We start from the raw sequence: 16,979 nt of genomic DNA on the forward strand, positions 1-16,979 counted from the left end.
TTAAAAACAAGGCTACCGGTTCATATCTTCCTTCTTCAATAAAAGTGAAAGCGTACACAATGTGTTTCCTGCCTAGCCATAGACTGTTGCCATCATTACCATCATTACATATGGTGTTTGTTTATATTGTTTGTTGTTGTTTCGTCACATTTTTACAAAACCAATGTAGAGAGGACCACTCATATTGGCAGTTAATAATGTACTTGTTTACTAATTAACTGGTACTGGGCTATTTAGGATCTGTTCCGGTAAAGTAGGCCTACATACAATTGTGTATATATTTAGGCCTATACACAGATATTCAAAAAACAGACATTCAAAAAACGAAAAGCATTAGGCTACATTTTAATAGGACAAAAGGGGTGGAGTTTGTCAAAGACTACAGACCTGTCTTGCATGCTGGTACTGGTAGTGACAGTAGATTGTGAACGAGGATGTTCATGTTGAACTAATTGTGTCGCTTAGAGAACTACAATGGCCTACCATGCGGAGGATAATGTGGGACTCATGCCTAATGTTTACCGTTATGTCTCGCTTTGTAACTGCAAGTAGTAATGTCAGTATTAGGAGTTTACACGTTATTATTAGCGCTATTCTACAGGGACGGGATGAGATTGACCGCAAGCAGTTTGTCTGCCGCGGGCCAGATGGCACAGCGCGATGACGGCGAAATTGTAGACATTATTGTTAAGGGCGCAGCAGACCATCAAGTGGTTCAACAAATTCAGCATCAGGACCAGACAGCATCAGTCTACTCGTCAGGTATGTGTTCGCCAATCAGTTAATGGATGGAATGTGGCTCCTGGTTATGAATAAAGATCTCCAAAGTGTGTGGTGTTAAAATAATATTGTGTAAAGTGTATAGATAGCCAACGAACATTTTAATCTCGTAAATTTCATGATCATTTTTTTTTACATCTTTAGATATATTGCATGGTATGCCTACAGGTGAGGCAGCACAGGTCGGTTATATTTTCCATTTTCCCTCCAGAGAACCTTTGAATGAGAGAGACAGTTTAAATTGCGGTAGAATCCCCATTAGGAGTGCTGTAAGCCAAATATACCACAATGTAAGACACGCTGTGCAATGCATGTCTAGCCATCTGCTGTTTGTTAGTCAGCAAGGAGAGTGAGGAATATTTAGCAGATCATGTCATTCAGAGTGTGAATGAACTAGAACGAACAGCTCATTTCCAAAGCCAAACGTGTTCATTTTCATTTTGCTAGTCATGATATTGTTTTGGAGTCTGGACCACCATTACAGCATGATCCAAGGTCCTCAAAGCATCTAAACAGCAGGCTGCCTACTTGTTTACAATGCCGAATGAATGACAGGCTTGCATTCATATTTCTGTTCAGAGTCTTTATGATGTATTCATTGTGTAGGAGTTAATTAGCATAATGCTTATTCACGTGCACTTCTCGCTCATTGCGTCCAATAAGGAACATTTATTCACAACAAAAGAACAAAAGGTACCTTTTATCATGTACCAGATGTTCAGTAGCCTTGTCCCAGATCTCTTTGTGCTGTCTGACAGCACAAAGAGGTCTAGGACCAGACTAATGGGATCAGGAATTTAATATGTTGTCCCACATTGAAGAGGCTAAGACAAGGACTTGTTGAATTCCTCCTGGTGTGTCTCCTAACAGGGTCGCACTGTTTTATCGTCCTCTCTGCTGGACAACATGACACACCCTACAAGGTCTTACCATAAACTAGCCTGGTCCCAGATCTGTTTGCTATTGCCTTGCCAATGACCATAGGGGCTGGTAAAATGGCACAAACGGATCAGGGACAAGGCTAACTGTAAGCACCGAAATGACCTAAATCTCAGCACCATTCCACTTTCCTATACATTTCAGTATGGTGTCTATAGGACAGCAATTTGACTTGGATTGTCCCGGTGATGTTGTGCAATTGTAGCGGGAATGGCTTAATCCCAACACAGCAGTGTCTGAACCGGAGCCATAGAGGATCAGTCTCAACAGGCCCATCTGCTCCTCCTATTGGTGCACACACACACACACACACACACACACACACAAACAAACAAACAAACAAACACACACACTTTCCTGCATGATGTAGCCTAATTCCCACTGAAACCATTTGATGTTCTGTTTCCAAGTCTCAAAATATATTCTACATATCATGTCATATGATTGGCGTTACCAACTATAGCTGGCTTCTCAATCTCCATCTAATTTGAGTTAATAGCAGGTGGAATCACATATCTAGCCATCTCTATTGGAATTATGACCTCATAGGCCGTAAACCCCCATTCTGTCCAAACCGTAAATCTCTCAGAAGTGGGCCCCAATTCTCCAAACAAGTAGATTATAGTAATCTGGTATTATTCACCTCCACTGCAGATTAAACAGGCCCTTCTGTCTTGTTGGTCCACTAAGACTGTATGGTTGAACATGAGTGTGAAGTGGCTGTAGGGCAGGCTTCATCCCCTTCACATCTCTCCTTCATCTCTACCGATCTGAAAACTGCAGGACTGTTGAAAGGGATGTAATATAAGCCTACCCAGAGATGAATTGTCACCTGTCCACCTCTATAGAATCAGCCCAAAGAAAGGATTTGATAGCCGGACAATATCTTTATTAGCCTGTTTGCTGATGTAGCACAATGTTATCTTTCAAACGTCTTTATATATTCTCAATAATCGGCCAAATTGAGTTTCTGCATCACATAGGTCCCGTGGGACAATTGAATAGACATCCACAGGGAAATCCTCAAATGTTTTTGTTTATAGTGTTCTTATTAAGGCCTATTTTGCTTTAAATCGGGACTATATCATTGATTAAAAAATATTGCCAATCAGTGTTGTCTACATTACAGTATCGAATTGTAAAAAAGGAAAAACATTTGATCATTGAACTGAATTTATCCTTTGCTTTCTCCAGGCTCTGAATTCCCTCTGAAGGTCCAGGTCAATGACATGTCAACCCGCCACGTCCTAAGCCTAGCCACAGTGGAGGTGTATGTGAACTACACCAGGACCAACTCTGCTCTCACCACTGAGGATGGTCGAGTTTTTCTTTATGTGCCCTACCAACTGGGGTTACCCCTCACCATCGTGGCTAGCATGGATAGTTACCTGCTCACCCTGCTGCCCTGGAAAACCACCAGGATACCAAGTAAGTGTGTGTGGTGTATGTGTGTACTCGTCGTGGCGGCTTGTCATTGCAGTAGCTGTTGAATTCTAATGTGAGATCGCCATCTAGTTTCTCAATGTAACAACTACGTAGTGACAGTGTGGGGATCAAATCAAGCAAGTGCCTCTGGAAAGTTTCACCGTGCCTTTTCCCTTCTGGTTTACTGCAGTATTTTCAGCTGTGACCATGTCCCTGTTGTCCATAAACCAAGGCAACATCTGGTGGTTTGACGATTCTGTTCTGATAACTGGCAAAACATCTGGTATGTATGTTGCGTCTTTATTGTCTGATTTACTTTCCTGTTATTATCCATTCTATGATGCTTTATTTACACTCCTAGAAGAAAAAGGTGCTATCTAGAACCTAAAAGGGTTCTTCGTCTGTCCACATAGGAGAACCCTTTCAAGAACCCTTTTGGGTTCCAGGTAGAACCCTTTTGGTTCCATGTAGAGTCCTTTTGAGTTCCATGTAGAACCCTTTTGAGTTCCATTCCTTTTACAGAGGGTTCTACATGGAACCCAATAGAGCTCTACCTGGAACCAAAAAGGGTTCTTCTATGGGGACAGTCGAAGAACCCTTTTGTAAGCCTTTTTTCTACGAGTGTACGTACGGATAGCTACTCTTATTCATAGGTCCTAGTTCTTGAACATAAGCTAAACATGGCCTTGTTTTTGTAATTTATCTTATTAATTACCATATGTCTTTTCATCTGTAGATGCCTTGTCTCAGCCCAGGGTCCAGTTCCCTAAGAGTCTCCTGAACCTGACAGACAGAAGAAGCCTCTCCTCTTTCAGAGCTTACCTAACAACGCCTCAGCCTCCCGTTGGGAAAGACTGCTACGCCTACACCGCTGGCCTTCTCATCAACCAGTCAGGTTTGTGTGTTTGTGCAGCTTTTTCAAACCACATTCGGAGGGAGGTACAGAGCAAGAGACAACGGCATACAAATTAGCAATACTGTAATGATAAGACCTTTTTCATTGATCTTTTGTATTTCAAAGGTCTTAAAGTAATTGTTTTCTGTTTCAGGATACAGCAGCATTGAGTTGAGCCCCATAGCAGCTGTCAGTGCTCAACTCTTGTCCAATGGCAGAGAGATCCAGGTGACCGGGCCAGTACAGATCACTCTACCCCTGGGGGACAACTCTGGACTGCAGGCCTCTCATGCTGTGCCAGCCTGGTCCTTTGACCATACTACTGGTGGGTGTAGAGGTAGTTGGGGGAAGTTCCCCTAGACAATGATCTAAGGTCAGTTTTACATGTTACCCTCTAATGGTTAAGGTTAGGATTTGGGGAAGGAAGGCTGACCCTAGATCAGTAGTTCATTCATGTCTTCAACACTCAACACTTCAACATTCATGTCATCAATATTATTCAGGTGCCTGGATGAACAGAGGACTGGGAATTATGAAGATGGAGGAGGGGAAGTTGTTTTGGACCTTCATGGCCCCTCATCTAGGCTACTGGATAGCAGCACCCATGCCTTCGATCAAGGGTATGTACTGTATGATAGGTAGCAGTTTCCCAAATCAACAAAATATTTGTTACCCTTCAGAACTCCTTAAAACTTCAAACCTTAAAACGCACCTCTGTTTATTGTATTACTTCATAATTGTATTAATTTTAGGCCCAGAATGCAATTCAACCATTTCTAGATATATTGAACTATACATTATTTATAGCTGGTGGTAATTTCCAGCAAGCAGATTGTCTATTGTTCTACAGTATATGAGTTATTTTTTGTGCTCTCATAACGCTCTCCAAACGTTTAACCAGACTCTTATGTGCTAATGTTAATATAGGTTACATGGGACATGCCACCCCTATGGACTTCATCTCCTACCATAGCTCCTTGATCGTGGCTGTGCTAGGAGGAACTCTTGTCCTCCTTGTTGGAGTTTTAGCAGTGATGCTCTGTTGTCGTAGGTAAGAGATGAATTCATTTTGTTGTTACCTCACTAATATGTTATTGTTTAGACGTTAATGGGCCAGATTAACCAAGTGAATTGACAAATCTCCAGTGTCATCAAACTGTTAATTGATATTTTGTTTCACATTTGAACTTGTGTCAATATAGTATAGTATAGTCATCTTTTAACGATGTAAACTAATGTTATGATCTGATATCAACTGATTGTATATACCATAGTGATAGTGACCATTTGAAGCTGATCCACCTTTCAATGGTGGTCTGATTAGAAACATGTTGTATTTCCTAAGAGAGGTTTCTGTTTCGATCCACAAATGTTCTTCTAGGGAACCTAAGACAAAGAGGATCCACGCCACCAAAATGGCGTCGTTGGAGATGGACCAAACCACCATGACACATGACAACCAACTCTGCGAAGTGTCTTCTCAAGACTCCACCCACTCTGAAGACGTATCCCACCAATTATTAACGAGGAGGGGCGATGGCAAATTGGACGATTCAGCCACTTCCAAGTACAATGACGACTTCAACATTTACATTGAGGGTACAGCTCTTATTGGTCCAGAGTCCTCCAGGCCTTTGCAGCAGGCCCTTCTTGTCAACAGCAGTGACATTCTGTGGACACGGGGCATTTCTGAGGGGATAAATCTACCTCTCTCTCTCAATGAGAGCTTGTTCCTCCAGGACAGACTGCTCCACTTCCACAACCAACCTGTGGCTATCCGCCATGCCCCGGGGCTTTGGAGCTCACCAGAGCAGCCCTCTCCGGGATGCAGGTCTACCACCCTGCCCCGAACAGGTGGGATGTACGACCTTGGGCAAGGACAAACTGTGGGCATGGACAACCTCACACAGACTTTACTCAAGTCCCCTCTGGCCACTCTGGAGCGCTCCCAGGGGCACAGCAGGGAGGGGACTTCACGGGGACAGGGAGGGCTTCACGGGGACACCACCTTCAAGCCAGAGTCCTGGAGCCGCTACTACAGCAGCCTCCCAGAGTCCGTCTCAGTCCCCAGCACGCTGAACAAGGCCAGAGGAAGAGGAGGCCACCGCCCTGGGTGTGGGCGTCCCTTTTCCAGTGAGCTCCAGGAAGCAGACCAGAATTCAGAGCAGACCCCCTCAGAGCTCACCAGGGCCAGGCCCTCTCCTCTCGCCCCGCGGGCATGGTTTGTATCCCTGGAGGGCAAACCGGCCGCAGAGATCTGCCGCAACTCTTCCTCCGTCACGGACTCCAAGAGAAAACGCAGGGCGGCAGGGGACAGCCGTGACACCAGTCTTGACTCTGGAGTGGATATGAGCGAGCCCAACAACCAGCCAACTGTTGGGAATAGGCAGACGATGCTGGATCGTAGTGGCACCTTTGTCAAGAGAGCCACACTCCATATTAAGCCCCCCCTTCTCGTCTCCGGTGAGGAATTGAACAAGGAGTGCAGCGGGAAAGGCGCCATGGGGGGCCAGACCCCAAATGATGACGCCCCCCAGGGGACCATCCTGCATGTAAGTGGTGCTAGCGGAACTAGTACCAACGTCTCACAGGAGAGAGGGGAGGGGCCGAGTGCTTGCCCAGAGAGACACTGAGTTCAGGGCTATATTCAGTTGTGGAATGTTCAGATATAAATATACAACGTAGAATAAACATGTCCCTCTGACATGAACAATAAATATTCATGTCAGTTCAATTCATGACATTTCTATCTGCAGCGCTCCACAACGTTTGCCTACTGAGTGTGACCTTGGGCCACCTCACCCCCAGGAAACCATGATAAGGACAATGACAAGAACCTGGCATCACATGGAGGAAAAGCCACTCACAAAGCTGAACTAGGAGCATGAGCTGAAGTTGTGTAGGGGAATAGTCATAGACATCAAATTGCACTGACTGTGTCAATACATGTTATGACAATGCCTAAAGGTGGTGTTGTACAATCTCTTGTATTCATCTGTCGAATGCAAACCCGGTGAAACTTAAAGGAATCTTACTTTCACTTCACCTGTGCCATTTCTTACTCATAACATAGAATGTATTTGTGTAGGCTGCACCTTTACAAGCCCGCCATGCACTTAAGTTTCATTGTGAATCTGCCTGTCTGTGATTGACTATACTCACATGAAGGAAGTCTGTTACATTCCTGGAAAGCAAGCGCACATTTGCCTCAGCAACATTTGAACTCGTCAGTAGGGAAAGTTGTAAGGTCTCCAGATTTACGTTCACTGCCAGATTCTGTTCTGTTAGACATCCTGTCCTGTGGTAAATTATATCTTCCTGTCCTGTAGCCTTTGAACTGTATGTTGGGTGAGATGGCTGCTCCCGCTCTGTTGAAAACCAGCTGTTGTTCGTCTAGTTCACGGGACTCTATAGACTTCTCTCATTCCACCTCTACCACTTAAATGTAACTGCTTGTACTTCACAGTCATGGTTTTATCAACTAAAAGTCTATTATTCTTGTCGTCCCTAGATTTTGTACAATTTATAATGGCATGAGTTGTTTAAGTCAAGAGAATATTGAAAGAGTAATTACATTTTCAAATATGCTTGTGCGAGCCTGTTATGATGCATATGAGTTTGCTTGCAAATGACTCGTCACTGGTTGGCACAGAGGCTTGTCACGACTTCTACCGAAGTCGATGCCTCTCCTTGTTCGGGCAGTGCTCGGCCGTCTTCTAGCCATCGTCGATCCATTTGTCTTGTCTTCCCACACACCCGGTTCTCATTTCCCCTCATGCGTTGTGTATTTAACCCTCTGTTTCCCTCAGGTCTTTGTGTGGTATTGTTCATTCCGTTTCATGTCATCCGCACGTTAGTCTGTTGCGCTGGGTTAACCCATATTGTTATTTCCTGTTCACTTTGCCGTGTGCTTTTGGTTCGCCTAAATAAAAAGGCTCCGTTGGCTACCCAATATCTGCTCTCCTGCACCTGACTCCCTTACAGCCATTTACACATACCCGACACTTATAAAAATGTGTATGATATTTCAGTTCAACAAAGCACATACATAACTGGCAATATATTATCCACTATTGTGATACAGACACTATAGAAGTCAAACATACTATATGTCTTCAGAAGGACAGACTACATAACAAAATGCCAATGACCAAAAACACAACCCGTTCAATGTTTACGATAGTTTTTAATTTAGGTAATATACAGTATTAAGGGCACTTCTACGGAAACTTTGATCGCTTTTTCATTGTCACTCATCTTTGATTGCTTTTTAAAATGAAATAGAAGCATACAGCAACATTTGTAGTGATAACCATTTGAAGTATTTCTAAATGGTTATGAGAAAACATACTCTTACAGTAAAGCATTTAAATAGGTGTTACTATACAGTACATAAATACATAGACATAAGGCACCAATTTAATGGCCGGGTTTGCTGGTAGAATGTTTTCATTACATGCTGCAAGGTCATTAGCTAACATGGCAAAAACAAATGTGTTTTGAAGCTTCAGTCAGCCCAACGGTGTATGCAGATTGCAACAGCACTGTTGATACCAGGAAACTGTTCCCATCACGTGTTTTCATGTTAGTAACATTGGTGCACTATTTCTCAATGTTTCACCTTTTAGGACCATCACGGCCCAAGAACATGACATTCTCCATCGATCTCTTCAATTTCAGGTAGACAAAAATATTGTGAAAGGGCTGTAACACTGAAAATGCTATCGATACATGTATCTTACTTTAAGAATGTAATTTGATTTATCCTAAATATATTTATTTTTCCTCCTTGTGAAAGACAAACGTGAGTTTTTGAAAAGAAACCGCACAGCTCTGGTTAGCCAGGTGAAAAACGTGAAGGCCATTGTCGATGATCTGCAGAGTGGAGGTTGTCATGATGAAATGGCTGCCAACGTGAATGCCCAGTTGACACCACAAGAAATGATGAGGAAGCTCCTGGATAGCGCGACCAGCACCGGGGCCGCTAACGCCCTGATTCAAGCCCTTTTAACTCATCAGAAGGATGTCATGGATGACCTGATTGCTGAAAATGCTTGAAGAGGTCAATTGGTTCTTCATTATAATTGATCTATATCAGGGCTATTTTTACCTTTTTTATATCACTTTTTTATTCATCTTAGCCACCAGCCTGGTCTCAGACTAGCAAACTTACATCTGGGACACTCAGAATAGTATAATATGTTATAGTACATTTGGTACTGTATGTTTACATTAAACAAATGTAGAGTGGTTGGTTAGGGTGGATGAGTATGAAGCAACCTGTCAACTACTTACTACTTTGAACCTACTTAGCATGTTAGCTAACCCTTCCCCTAACTCTTAACCCCTAACACTAACCCCAGGCCTAGCTAACATTAGCCACAACAAATTGGAATTCATAACACATATGTTCTGCAAATTGGTAACATATTACAAATTTAAATTCATAACTTAAATATCATACAAATTGTAATTTGTAACATATCATAGGAAATGGATGATGGACATCCACAAATTAATACATACCATACGAAAAGTAACATAGTATACTAATTGACTGTCCTAGATATATATTTACTCTGTTACGTTTACCCCTGAGTCCAGACTGTTGCCACGTGTAATTATTGGTGGTGGTGCTATTTTTTATTGACAAAACCGGGACAATATCATCTTTTAAGGGAAACATTTTTATAAAAAATGCAAGAATATATTTTGATTATGTTGACTATGGTTCTTTACGTTCCAAATATAAAATGTAACGGTGCAGTTTGAAGATTTACCACCACATTACCTCTAAATGAAATGTTGAACTACTTACGTTGTCAACCTCCAAGAAAGAAGGAGAGGTCCAATAAATTAGACTGAAATAAACATCTGTAGGCCTATTGTAACGGAATTCTTCGTCTATGAAATTTCGGACCAATGCGCAGCGTGGTATGTGTTCATGATGATTTATTTTACTGAACACTGAAATTAAACGAAAACCGAAACAGTCCTGGAAGGTGCGTAAAACAGAAAATAATCACCCACAAAACACAGGTGGGAAAAAACTACCTAAGTATGATTCTCAATCAGAGACAACGAACGACACCTGCCTCTGATTGAGAACCATACCAGGCCAAACACATAAACACAACATAGAAAAACGAACATAGACAACCCACCCAACTCATGCCCTGACCATACTAAAACAAAGACATAACAAAGGAACTAAGGTCAGAACGTGACACCTATAAACATCTATCGGCCTCTACAGGCCAAGAGTTGGACTTGCAATGACAGTCTGTGTTTGACTTTGTCATACTGACACACCCCATCATAATACACAATACATTTGCAGGTAGTTATCTAAACATTGACCATTGATGTTTAAGCCATATTTGTATACATTGTAATGCAACAACTAGAAATGGACAATCACCTCTGTAACCGTGATGAAATGTGAACACAAAACATCAGAAAACACTAGTAACTTAGCACATTATTCTGAGCACGTTAGTGAGGGTACGAGGTTCCACAGACACAAACACACAATGTCCAATCTTGCTTCAATATTAAGTAAAGTAAAGATACAATAATCCTAATAAAACTGGGTCAAATGACTTCCTGAATGTTTCTAGATATTGCACAGGAAAAGGTAAGGTCAGTGTTCCATTTCTCAGCCAACCTGTTTCTATTTCATTTCAACTTGTTCCACTCTTACAAGTGTCTTGTGTATTTTTGCCTGCATATCACTGCCCGCTCAACCCACATCTTAGAACCAGTAAATGTTTTGCCTGCCCAGTGAGACAGGGACTTCACTTTCAGCCCTACCCTGGGATGTCAAGGAGCACCTGGCATAGCATACTACTAATTTTACATGTAAGTCATTTATCAGACAGTGGTCCCATGGTGTTTATACTTGCGTACTTATCCAGAGCGATTTACAGTAGTGAGTGCATACATTTAAAGGAAATAAAATGTCCAATCGGTACCTGTGGAAATCGAAACCACAACCCTAGAGCGTTGCAAGCGGCATGCTCTAACAACTAAGCTACACATTACTCCTCAATGTGAATCTTACGGCGAAATCTGTACTTTCTCTTTCGCTTTATGTGTTCACCAGTTGTGTAAACGTGGTTATATAACGCAGAAAGTTTGCCTCAGCCACATTTGAGCTTTTCGGGACTTTTTCAAGTGAAGTCTTTTCAGTCTTCAGATTTACATTTACTACCAGAACCTGTGCCGTTAGACCTTTTATCATTTGGTAAGTTATCTTCCTGTTCTGCCGTTTATTCTTAGAAGTACTAAAGCTGCTTTACTTGAGCTTTGTGTGAAAACCAGCCGTTGTTTGTCAAGTTTACGTTACGTCCACCAATACAATTAACTGCTGATGTTTTGTAGGGCTGCGACCGAACAGTTATGGCTTCTTGCCTGAAGACGTTTTTAAGTATTCAGTATCATGTTCAGTATTTTATTAACTTAGAAGGTACTTACTTTATCATAGAGTGACATTGTAAGGGTTAACAGGATACCAGAAAGGGTGACATGGTATTTTACTTTGCTACAAGATCATACCATACGTATTATTGTTTGTTCTACTTAATAACATAAAATCATGATGCACTCAAAACCTGCGGTTGTTTAATATTCCATAACCACCTTGGGTAAACCATAATCATGTCTTAATAAACATTATATTGGTCCAGTTAAACATAGATTGCTACCAACCTATACAAATATGAAGACTGTTTTACCCAACAGAGATTTGTTTATTATTTCCAAATAGGCCATGGAATTTCTGAAGTCATACAAGAAGGACCTGTGCAAGTGGTTATCGACGATGGATGCTGAGTTTATCATTGACAAGTGTGAAGATATCCTAACAGCTAAACAGGACAAGGCTATTCGCAATCAAAAAACGGATCCAGGGAAGATCAGTCTTCTTTTGGAGACATTCATTGAAATGGAAGAAAGTACATGTCAGGACTTCCTTAAGATTCTGAAGAAAGAGCAGACACATTATCCAGGCCTTCAACAACATTTCAGCAAGAGCACACAAGGTAAGTAGTATACATCAACATTTGTAGTGATAAAAAAACCCATTTAGAAATCCTTCATATGGTAATGATAAGAAAACATACAACTCTTACAGTAAAGCTTTTAAATAGGTGTTACTATACAGTACATAAATACATAGACATAAGGCACCAATTTAATTGTCGGGTTTGCTGGTCCAATGTTTTTATTACATGCTGTAAGGTCCTTATCTAACATGGCAAAAACGAATGTGTTTTGAAGCTTCATCCAGCCCAACGGTGTATGCAGATTGCAACAGCACTGTTGATACCAGGAAAGTCACCAATGTCCGCGGTATTAAAGACTTAGACATGCATGTAATCGTTCAAGCAGGATCGGGGAATCGATCTGGTGAGTGCAACTGTGAATAAGCCAATGGTCATACTGAGAAAGTTGTATTGCTTACTAACAGCTAGCACCATAAGAAGAACATAACACAATTGTATATTTACTTGGACACAAATGTCTCTTTCAGGAATGAACGTCAGCCAACCACCCCCACATGCAGAAGTGGTTGCAACAGAACACAGCCATGTATTTGCATCAGAGATATCGAACTGTACAATCGATGGCAACCTCAATATGTCTGTGATGCAGGTCCCAGCCCCCCAGGCCTCACAGTGTCCAGGTGAACTACTGCATTTAGGCAGGTTTTATCTTCACAGGTCTCAGTGGTAGCTGTGTTAAAGAACAGGATCATCTTGACAAATAACCTTGACAAATGAGCTCAGTGCACATATATTTTAATTAAAGTTATTTTCAATCATGCATTTGATATTTGAAATCAAATAATGGCAACTTAATATATTTCAGTGCCACCACAGCAAACAGAAGATGTGTCCTCTTCTCAGGTAGTCAATCCCAATTTTGTATGAGATGAAAAACTTAATTATTAAACATAATTATTGTTTTCTTTGAGAAACAAACAACATGTCAGTAAAAATTGCTTCTCTAGGGCCCTGCCATGAAAATGATAATTGAGAATAAGGTGAAACTCATCGACTGGCTCCGAGCAGATTCTGTCTTCATTCTTCAACATGTGCACTCCAAACGTATTGTTACCGATAGAGAGTATCAAGAGCTGAAGAGTTTCTCAGTACCAGAGGCTGCTGTGACCAACCTGATTGACAAGATGATTCTCAAAAAGGAAGAGACATGCTCTCAGTTTCTTGATACTCTCAAAGAAAGTGAGGTGAAGGATACCTATCCCGAACTTAAGAAGTGGATTACCACCATATTCTGACTAGGTAATCTGGAATGTTAACTGACTAAGTAACATACTAACAGAATTGAATATTTTATCAATAACGTGTATTTTGAAGAATACGACTAGACTTAGGAATACCATAAATAGCTTAGTACTATGTCTTTACCTGGTCATAACCTCAGAATATAATTTTCAGGGACGTGAAATATTGTTATGTTGTTAACTTTTGGATTTCTGAGTACTAATAGTGATCCAGGAAGAGACTGCTGTTTGTATACACTGAAAGAGGCTAGATAATAATACGTTGGTTTTCTCCTTATTCAGACTTACTACCTTAGTCTTCTTCGTTCCTATGTGGAACATAAGGCTAAGCCTGGTTTAGAGGTCCTATTAAAATGGCAATCCCTGTAGCATGAGGCAGGGGTGACTACCTTTTTTGCACTGCGGACCGGAGTAGACATTTCTAACACGTGGGCCTTCGTGCAAAAGTGTTTGAATTTTTAAAAACCTGACCAATTTAGCTGTGTTAGACTCTCTGCTAGTGTGTTCCCATAGCGTGTTTTCATGTTAGTGACATTGGTGCACTACTTCTCAATGTATCACCTTTTTCTCTTTTAGGACCATCATGGCCCAAGAACATGACATATTCTCCATCGATCTCTTCAATTTCAGGTAGACAAAAATATTGTGAAAGGGCTGTAACACTGAAAATGCTATCGATACATGTATCTTACCATAAGAATGTAATTTGATTTATCCTAAATATATTTATTTATCTTCCTTGTGAAAGACAAACGTGGGTTTTTGAAAAGAAACCGCACAGCTCTGGTTAGCCAGGTGAAAAACGTGAAGGCCATTGTCGATGATCTGCAGAGTGGAGGTTGTCATGATGAAATGGCTGCCAACGTGAATGCCCAGTTGACACCACAAGAAATGATGAGGAAGCTCCTGGATAGCGCGACCAGCACCGGGGCCGCTAACGCCCTGATTCAAGCCCTTTTAACTCATCAGAAGGATGTCATGGATGACCTGATTGCTGAAAATGCTTGAAGAGGTCAATTGGTTCTTCATTATAATTGATCTATATCAGGGCTATTTTTACCTTTTTATATAACTTTTTTATTCCTCTTAGCCACCAGCCTGGTCTCAGACTAGCAAACTTACATCTGGGACACTCAGAATAGTATAATATGCTACAGTACATTTGATACTGTATGTTTACATTAAATGAATGTAGAGTGGTTGGTTAGGGTGGATGAGTATGAAGCAACCTGTCAACTACTTACTACTTTGAACCTACTTAGCATGTTAGCTAACCCTTCCCCTAACTCTTAACCCCTAACACTAACCCCAGGCCTAGCTAACATTAGCCACAACAAATTGGAATTCATAACACATCATACGTTCTGCAAATTGGTAACATATTACAAATTGAAATTCATAACTTAAATATCATACAAATTGTAATTTGTAACATATCATAGGAAATGGATGATGGACATCCACAAATTAATACATACCATACGAAAAGTAACATAGTATACTAATTGACTGTCCCAGATATATATTTACTCTGTTACGTTTACCCCTGAGTCCAGACTGTTGCCACGTGTAATTATTGGTGGTGGTGCTATTTTTTATTGACAAAACCGGGACAATATCATCTTTTAAGGGAAACATTTTTATAAAAAATGCAAGAATATATTTTGATTATGTTGACTATGGTTCTTTACGTTCCAAATATAAAATGTAACGGTGCAGTTTGAAGATTTACCACCACATTACCTCTAAATGAAATGTTGTTGAACTACTTACGTTGTCAACCTCCAAGAAGGAGAGGTCCAATAAATTAGACTGAAATAAACATCTGTAGGCCTATAAACATCTATCGATGTTGGACTTGCAATGACAGTCTGTGTTTGACTTTGTCATACTGACACACCCCATCATAATAGACAATACATTTGCAGGCAGTTATCTAAACATTGACCATTGATGTTTAAGCCATATTTGTATACATTGTAATGCAACAACTAGAAATGGACAATCACCTCTGTAACCGTGATGAAATGTGAACACAAAACATCAGAAAACACTAGTAACTTAGCACATTATTCAAATCAAATGCAATTTTATTTGTCACATACGCTACCGTTCAAAGGTTTGGGGTCACTTTAGAAATGTCATTTTTTTTTAAAGAAAAGCACATTTGCAAAATTATTTTCCATTGATCAATTAGCTTTTAAAAATTATAATTTTGGATTAGCTAACACAACGTGCCATTGGAACACAGGAGAGATGGTTGCTGAAAATGGGCCTCTGTACTCCTATGTAGATATTCCATAAAACAATCTGCCGTTTCCAGCTACAATAGTCATTTCCAACATTAATAATGTCTACAGTTTATGTCTGATCAATTTGATGTTATTTTAATGGACAAAAAATATGCTTTTCTTTCAAAAACAAGGACATTTCTATGTGACCCCAAACTTTTGAACAGTAGTGCACACATGGTTAGCAGATAATAATATGAGTGTAGCGAAATGCTTATGCTTCTAGTTCCGACAGTGCAGTAATATCTAACAATAATATCTAACAAGTAATCTTAACAATTCCCCAACATCTACCTAATACACACAAATCTGAAGGGGTGAATGAGAACATGTACATGTAAGTATATGGATGAGCGATGGCGAAGGTGCAATAGATGGTATAAAATACAGTATATACATGTGATATGAGTAATGTAAGATATGTAAACATCATTCAAGTGGCATTACAGTGCCTTGCGAAAGTATTCGGCCCCCTTGAACTTTGCGACCTTTTGCCACATTTCAGGCTTCAAACATAAAGATATAAAACTGTATTTTTTGTGAAGAATCAACAACAAGTGGGACACAATCATGAAGTGGAACGACATTTATTGGATATTTCAAACTTTTTTAACAAATCAAAAACTGAAAAATTGGGCGTGCAAAATTATTCAGCCCCTTTACTTTCAGTGCAGCAAACTCTCTCCAGAAGTTCAGTGAGGATCTCTGAATGATCCAATGTTGACCTAAATGACTAATGATGATAAATACAATCCACCTGTGTGTAATCAAGTCTCCGTATAAATGCACCTGCACTGTGATAGTCTCAGAGGTCCGTTAAAAGCGCAGAGAGCATCATGAAGAACAAGGAACACACCAGATAGGTCCGAGATACTGTTGTGAAGAAGTTTAAAGCCGGATTTGGATACAAAAAGATTTCCCAAGCTTTAAACATCCCAAGGAGCACTGTGCAAGCGATAATATTGAAATGGAAGGAGTATCAGACCACTGCAAATCTACCAAGACCTGGCCGTCCCTCTAAACTTTCAGCTCATACAAGGAGAAGACTGATCAGAGATGCAGCCAAGAGGCCCATGATCACTCTAGATGAACTGCAGAGATCTACAGCTGAGGTGGGAGACTCGGTCCATAGGACAACAATCAGTCGTATATTGCACAAATCTGGCCTTTATGGAAGAGTGGCAAGAAGAAAGCCATTTCTTAAAGATATCCATAAAAAGTGTTGTTTAAAGTTTGCCACAAGCCACCTGGGAGACACACCAAACATGTGGAAGAAGGTGCTCTGGTCAGAAGAAACCAAAATTTAACTTTTTGGCAACAATGCAAGACGTTATGTTTGGCG

The 16,979-nt window shown here is 40.7% G+C and overlaps 2 protein-coding genes and 1 long non-coding RNA gene across 8 annotated transcripts; all 3 read left to right on the top strand.

The window, feature by feature from the left end:
* Positions 1 to 30: 30 nt before the first annotated feature.
* Positions 31 to 7,991, top strand: LOC110501373 (protein FAM171B). The gene is made up of 8 exons (XM_021578890.3): positions 31 to 762; positions 2,914 to 3,147; positions 3,335 to 3,427; positions 3,881 to 4,039; positions 4,194 to 4,364; positions 4,543 to 4,659; positions 4,967 to 5,090; positions 5,421 to 7,991. Exons 1-8 carry the CDS (start codon positions 555 to 557, stop codon positions 6,670 to 6,672), a joined length of 2,358 nt encoding a protein of 785 aa, XP_021434565.3. The 5' UTR covers positions 31 to 554; the 3' UTR covers positions 6,673 to 7,991.
* Positions 7,992 to 8,582: 591 nt separating this feature from the next.
* On the top strand, positions 8,583 to 9,935 carry LOC149972804 (uncharacterized). Its single transcript, XR_016490529.1, has 2 exons — positions 8,583 to 8,719; positions 8,838 to 9,935. It is a non-coding gene; the product is annotated as an uncharacterized LOC149972804 (long non-coding RNA).
* A 721-nt stretch (positions 9,936 to 10,656) lies between these two features.
* Positions 10,657 to 15,210, top strand: LOC118943579 (uncharacterized). 6 transcript variants are annotated; one of them, XR_005038789.2, is made up of 8 exons: positions 10,657 to 10,900; positions 11,808 to 12,081; positions 12,320 to 12,448; positions 12,573 to 12,725; positions 12,911 to 12,948; positions 13,053 to 13,344; positions 13,923 to 13,976; positions 14,095 to 15,210. XR_005038789.2 is itself a non-coding variant. In XM_090215509.1 (7 exons), exons 1-6 carry the CDS (start codon positions 10,859 to 10,861, stop codon positions 13,944 to 13,946), a joined length of 660 nt encoding a protein of 219 aa, XP_090071635.1. In that variant the 5' UTR covers positions 10,725 to 10,858; the 3' UTR covers positions 13,947 to 13,976; positions 14,095 to 15,210. The 6 variants fall into 6 exon arrangements, 4 of the variants coding, with proteins under 4 accessions (XP_090071634.1, XP_090071635.1, XP_036814617.2 ...); XR_005038790.2 differs by having other exon boundaries at positions 10,790 to 11,285; XM_090215509.1 differs by lacking the exon at positions 13,053 to 13,344 and having other exon boundaries at positions 10,725 to 10,900.
* Positions 15,211 to 16,979: the final 1,769 nt, after the last annotated feature.

This window comes from Oncorhynchus mykiss, chromosome 22 (assembly GCF_057628025.1).
Source record: "Oncorhynchus mykiss isolate SJ-2025 chromosome 22, ASM5762802v1, whole genome shotgun sequence".
Taxonomy (NCBI): domain Eukaryota; kingdom Metazoa; phylum Chordata; class Actinopteri; order Salmoniformes; family Salmonidae; genus Oncorhynchus; species Oncorhynchus mykiss.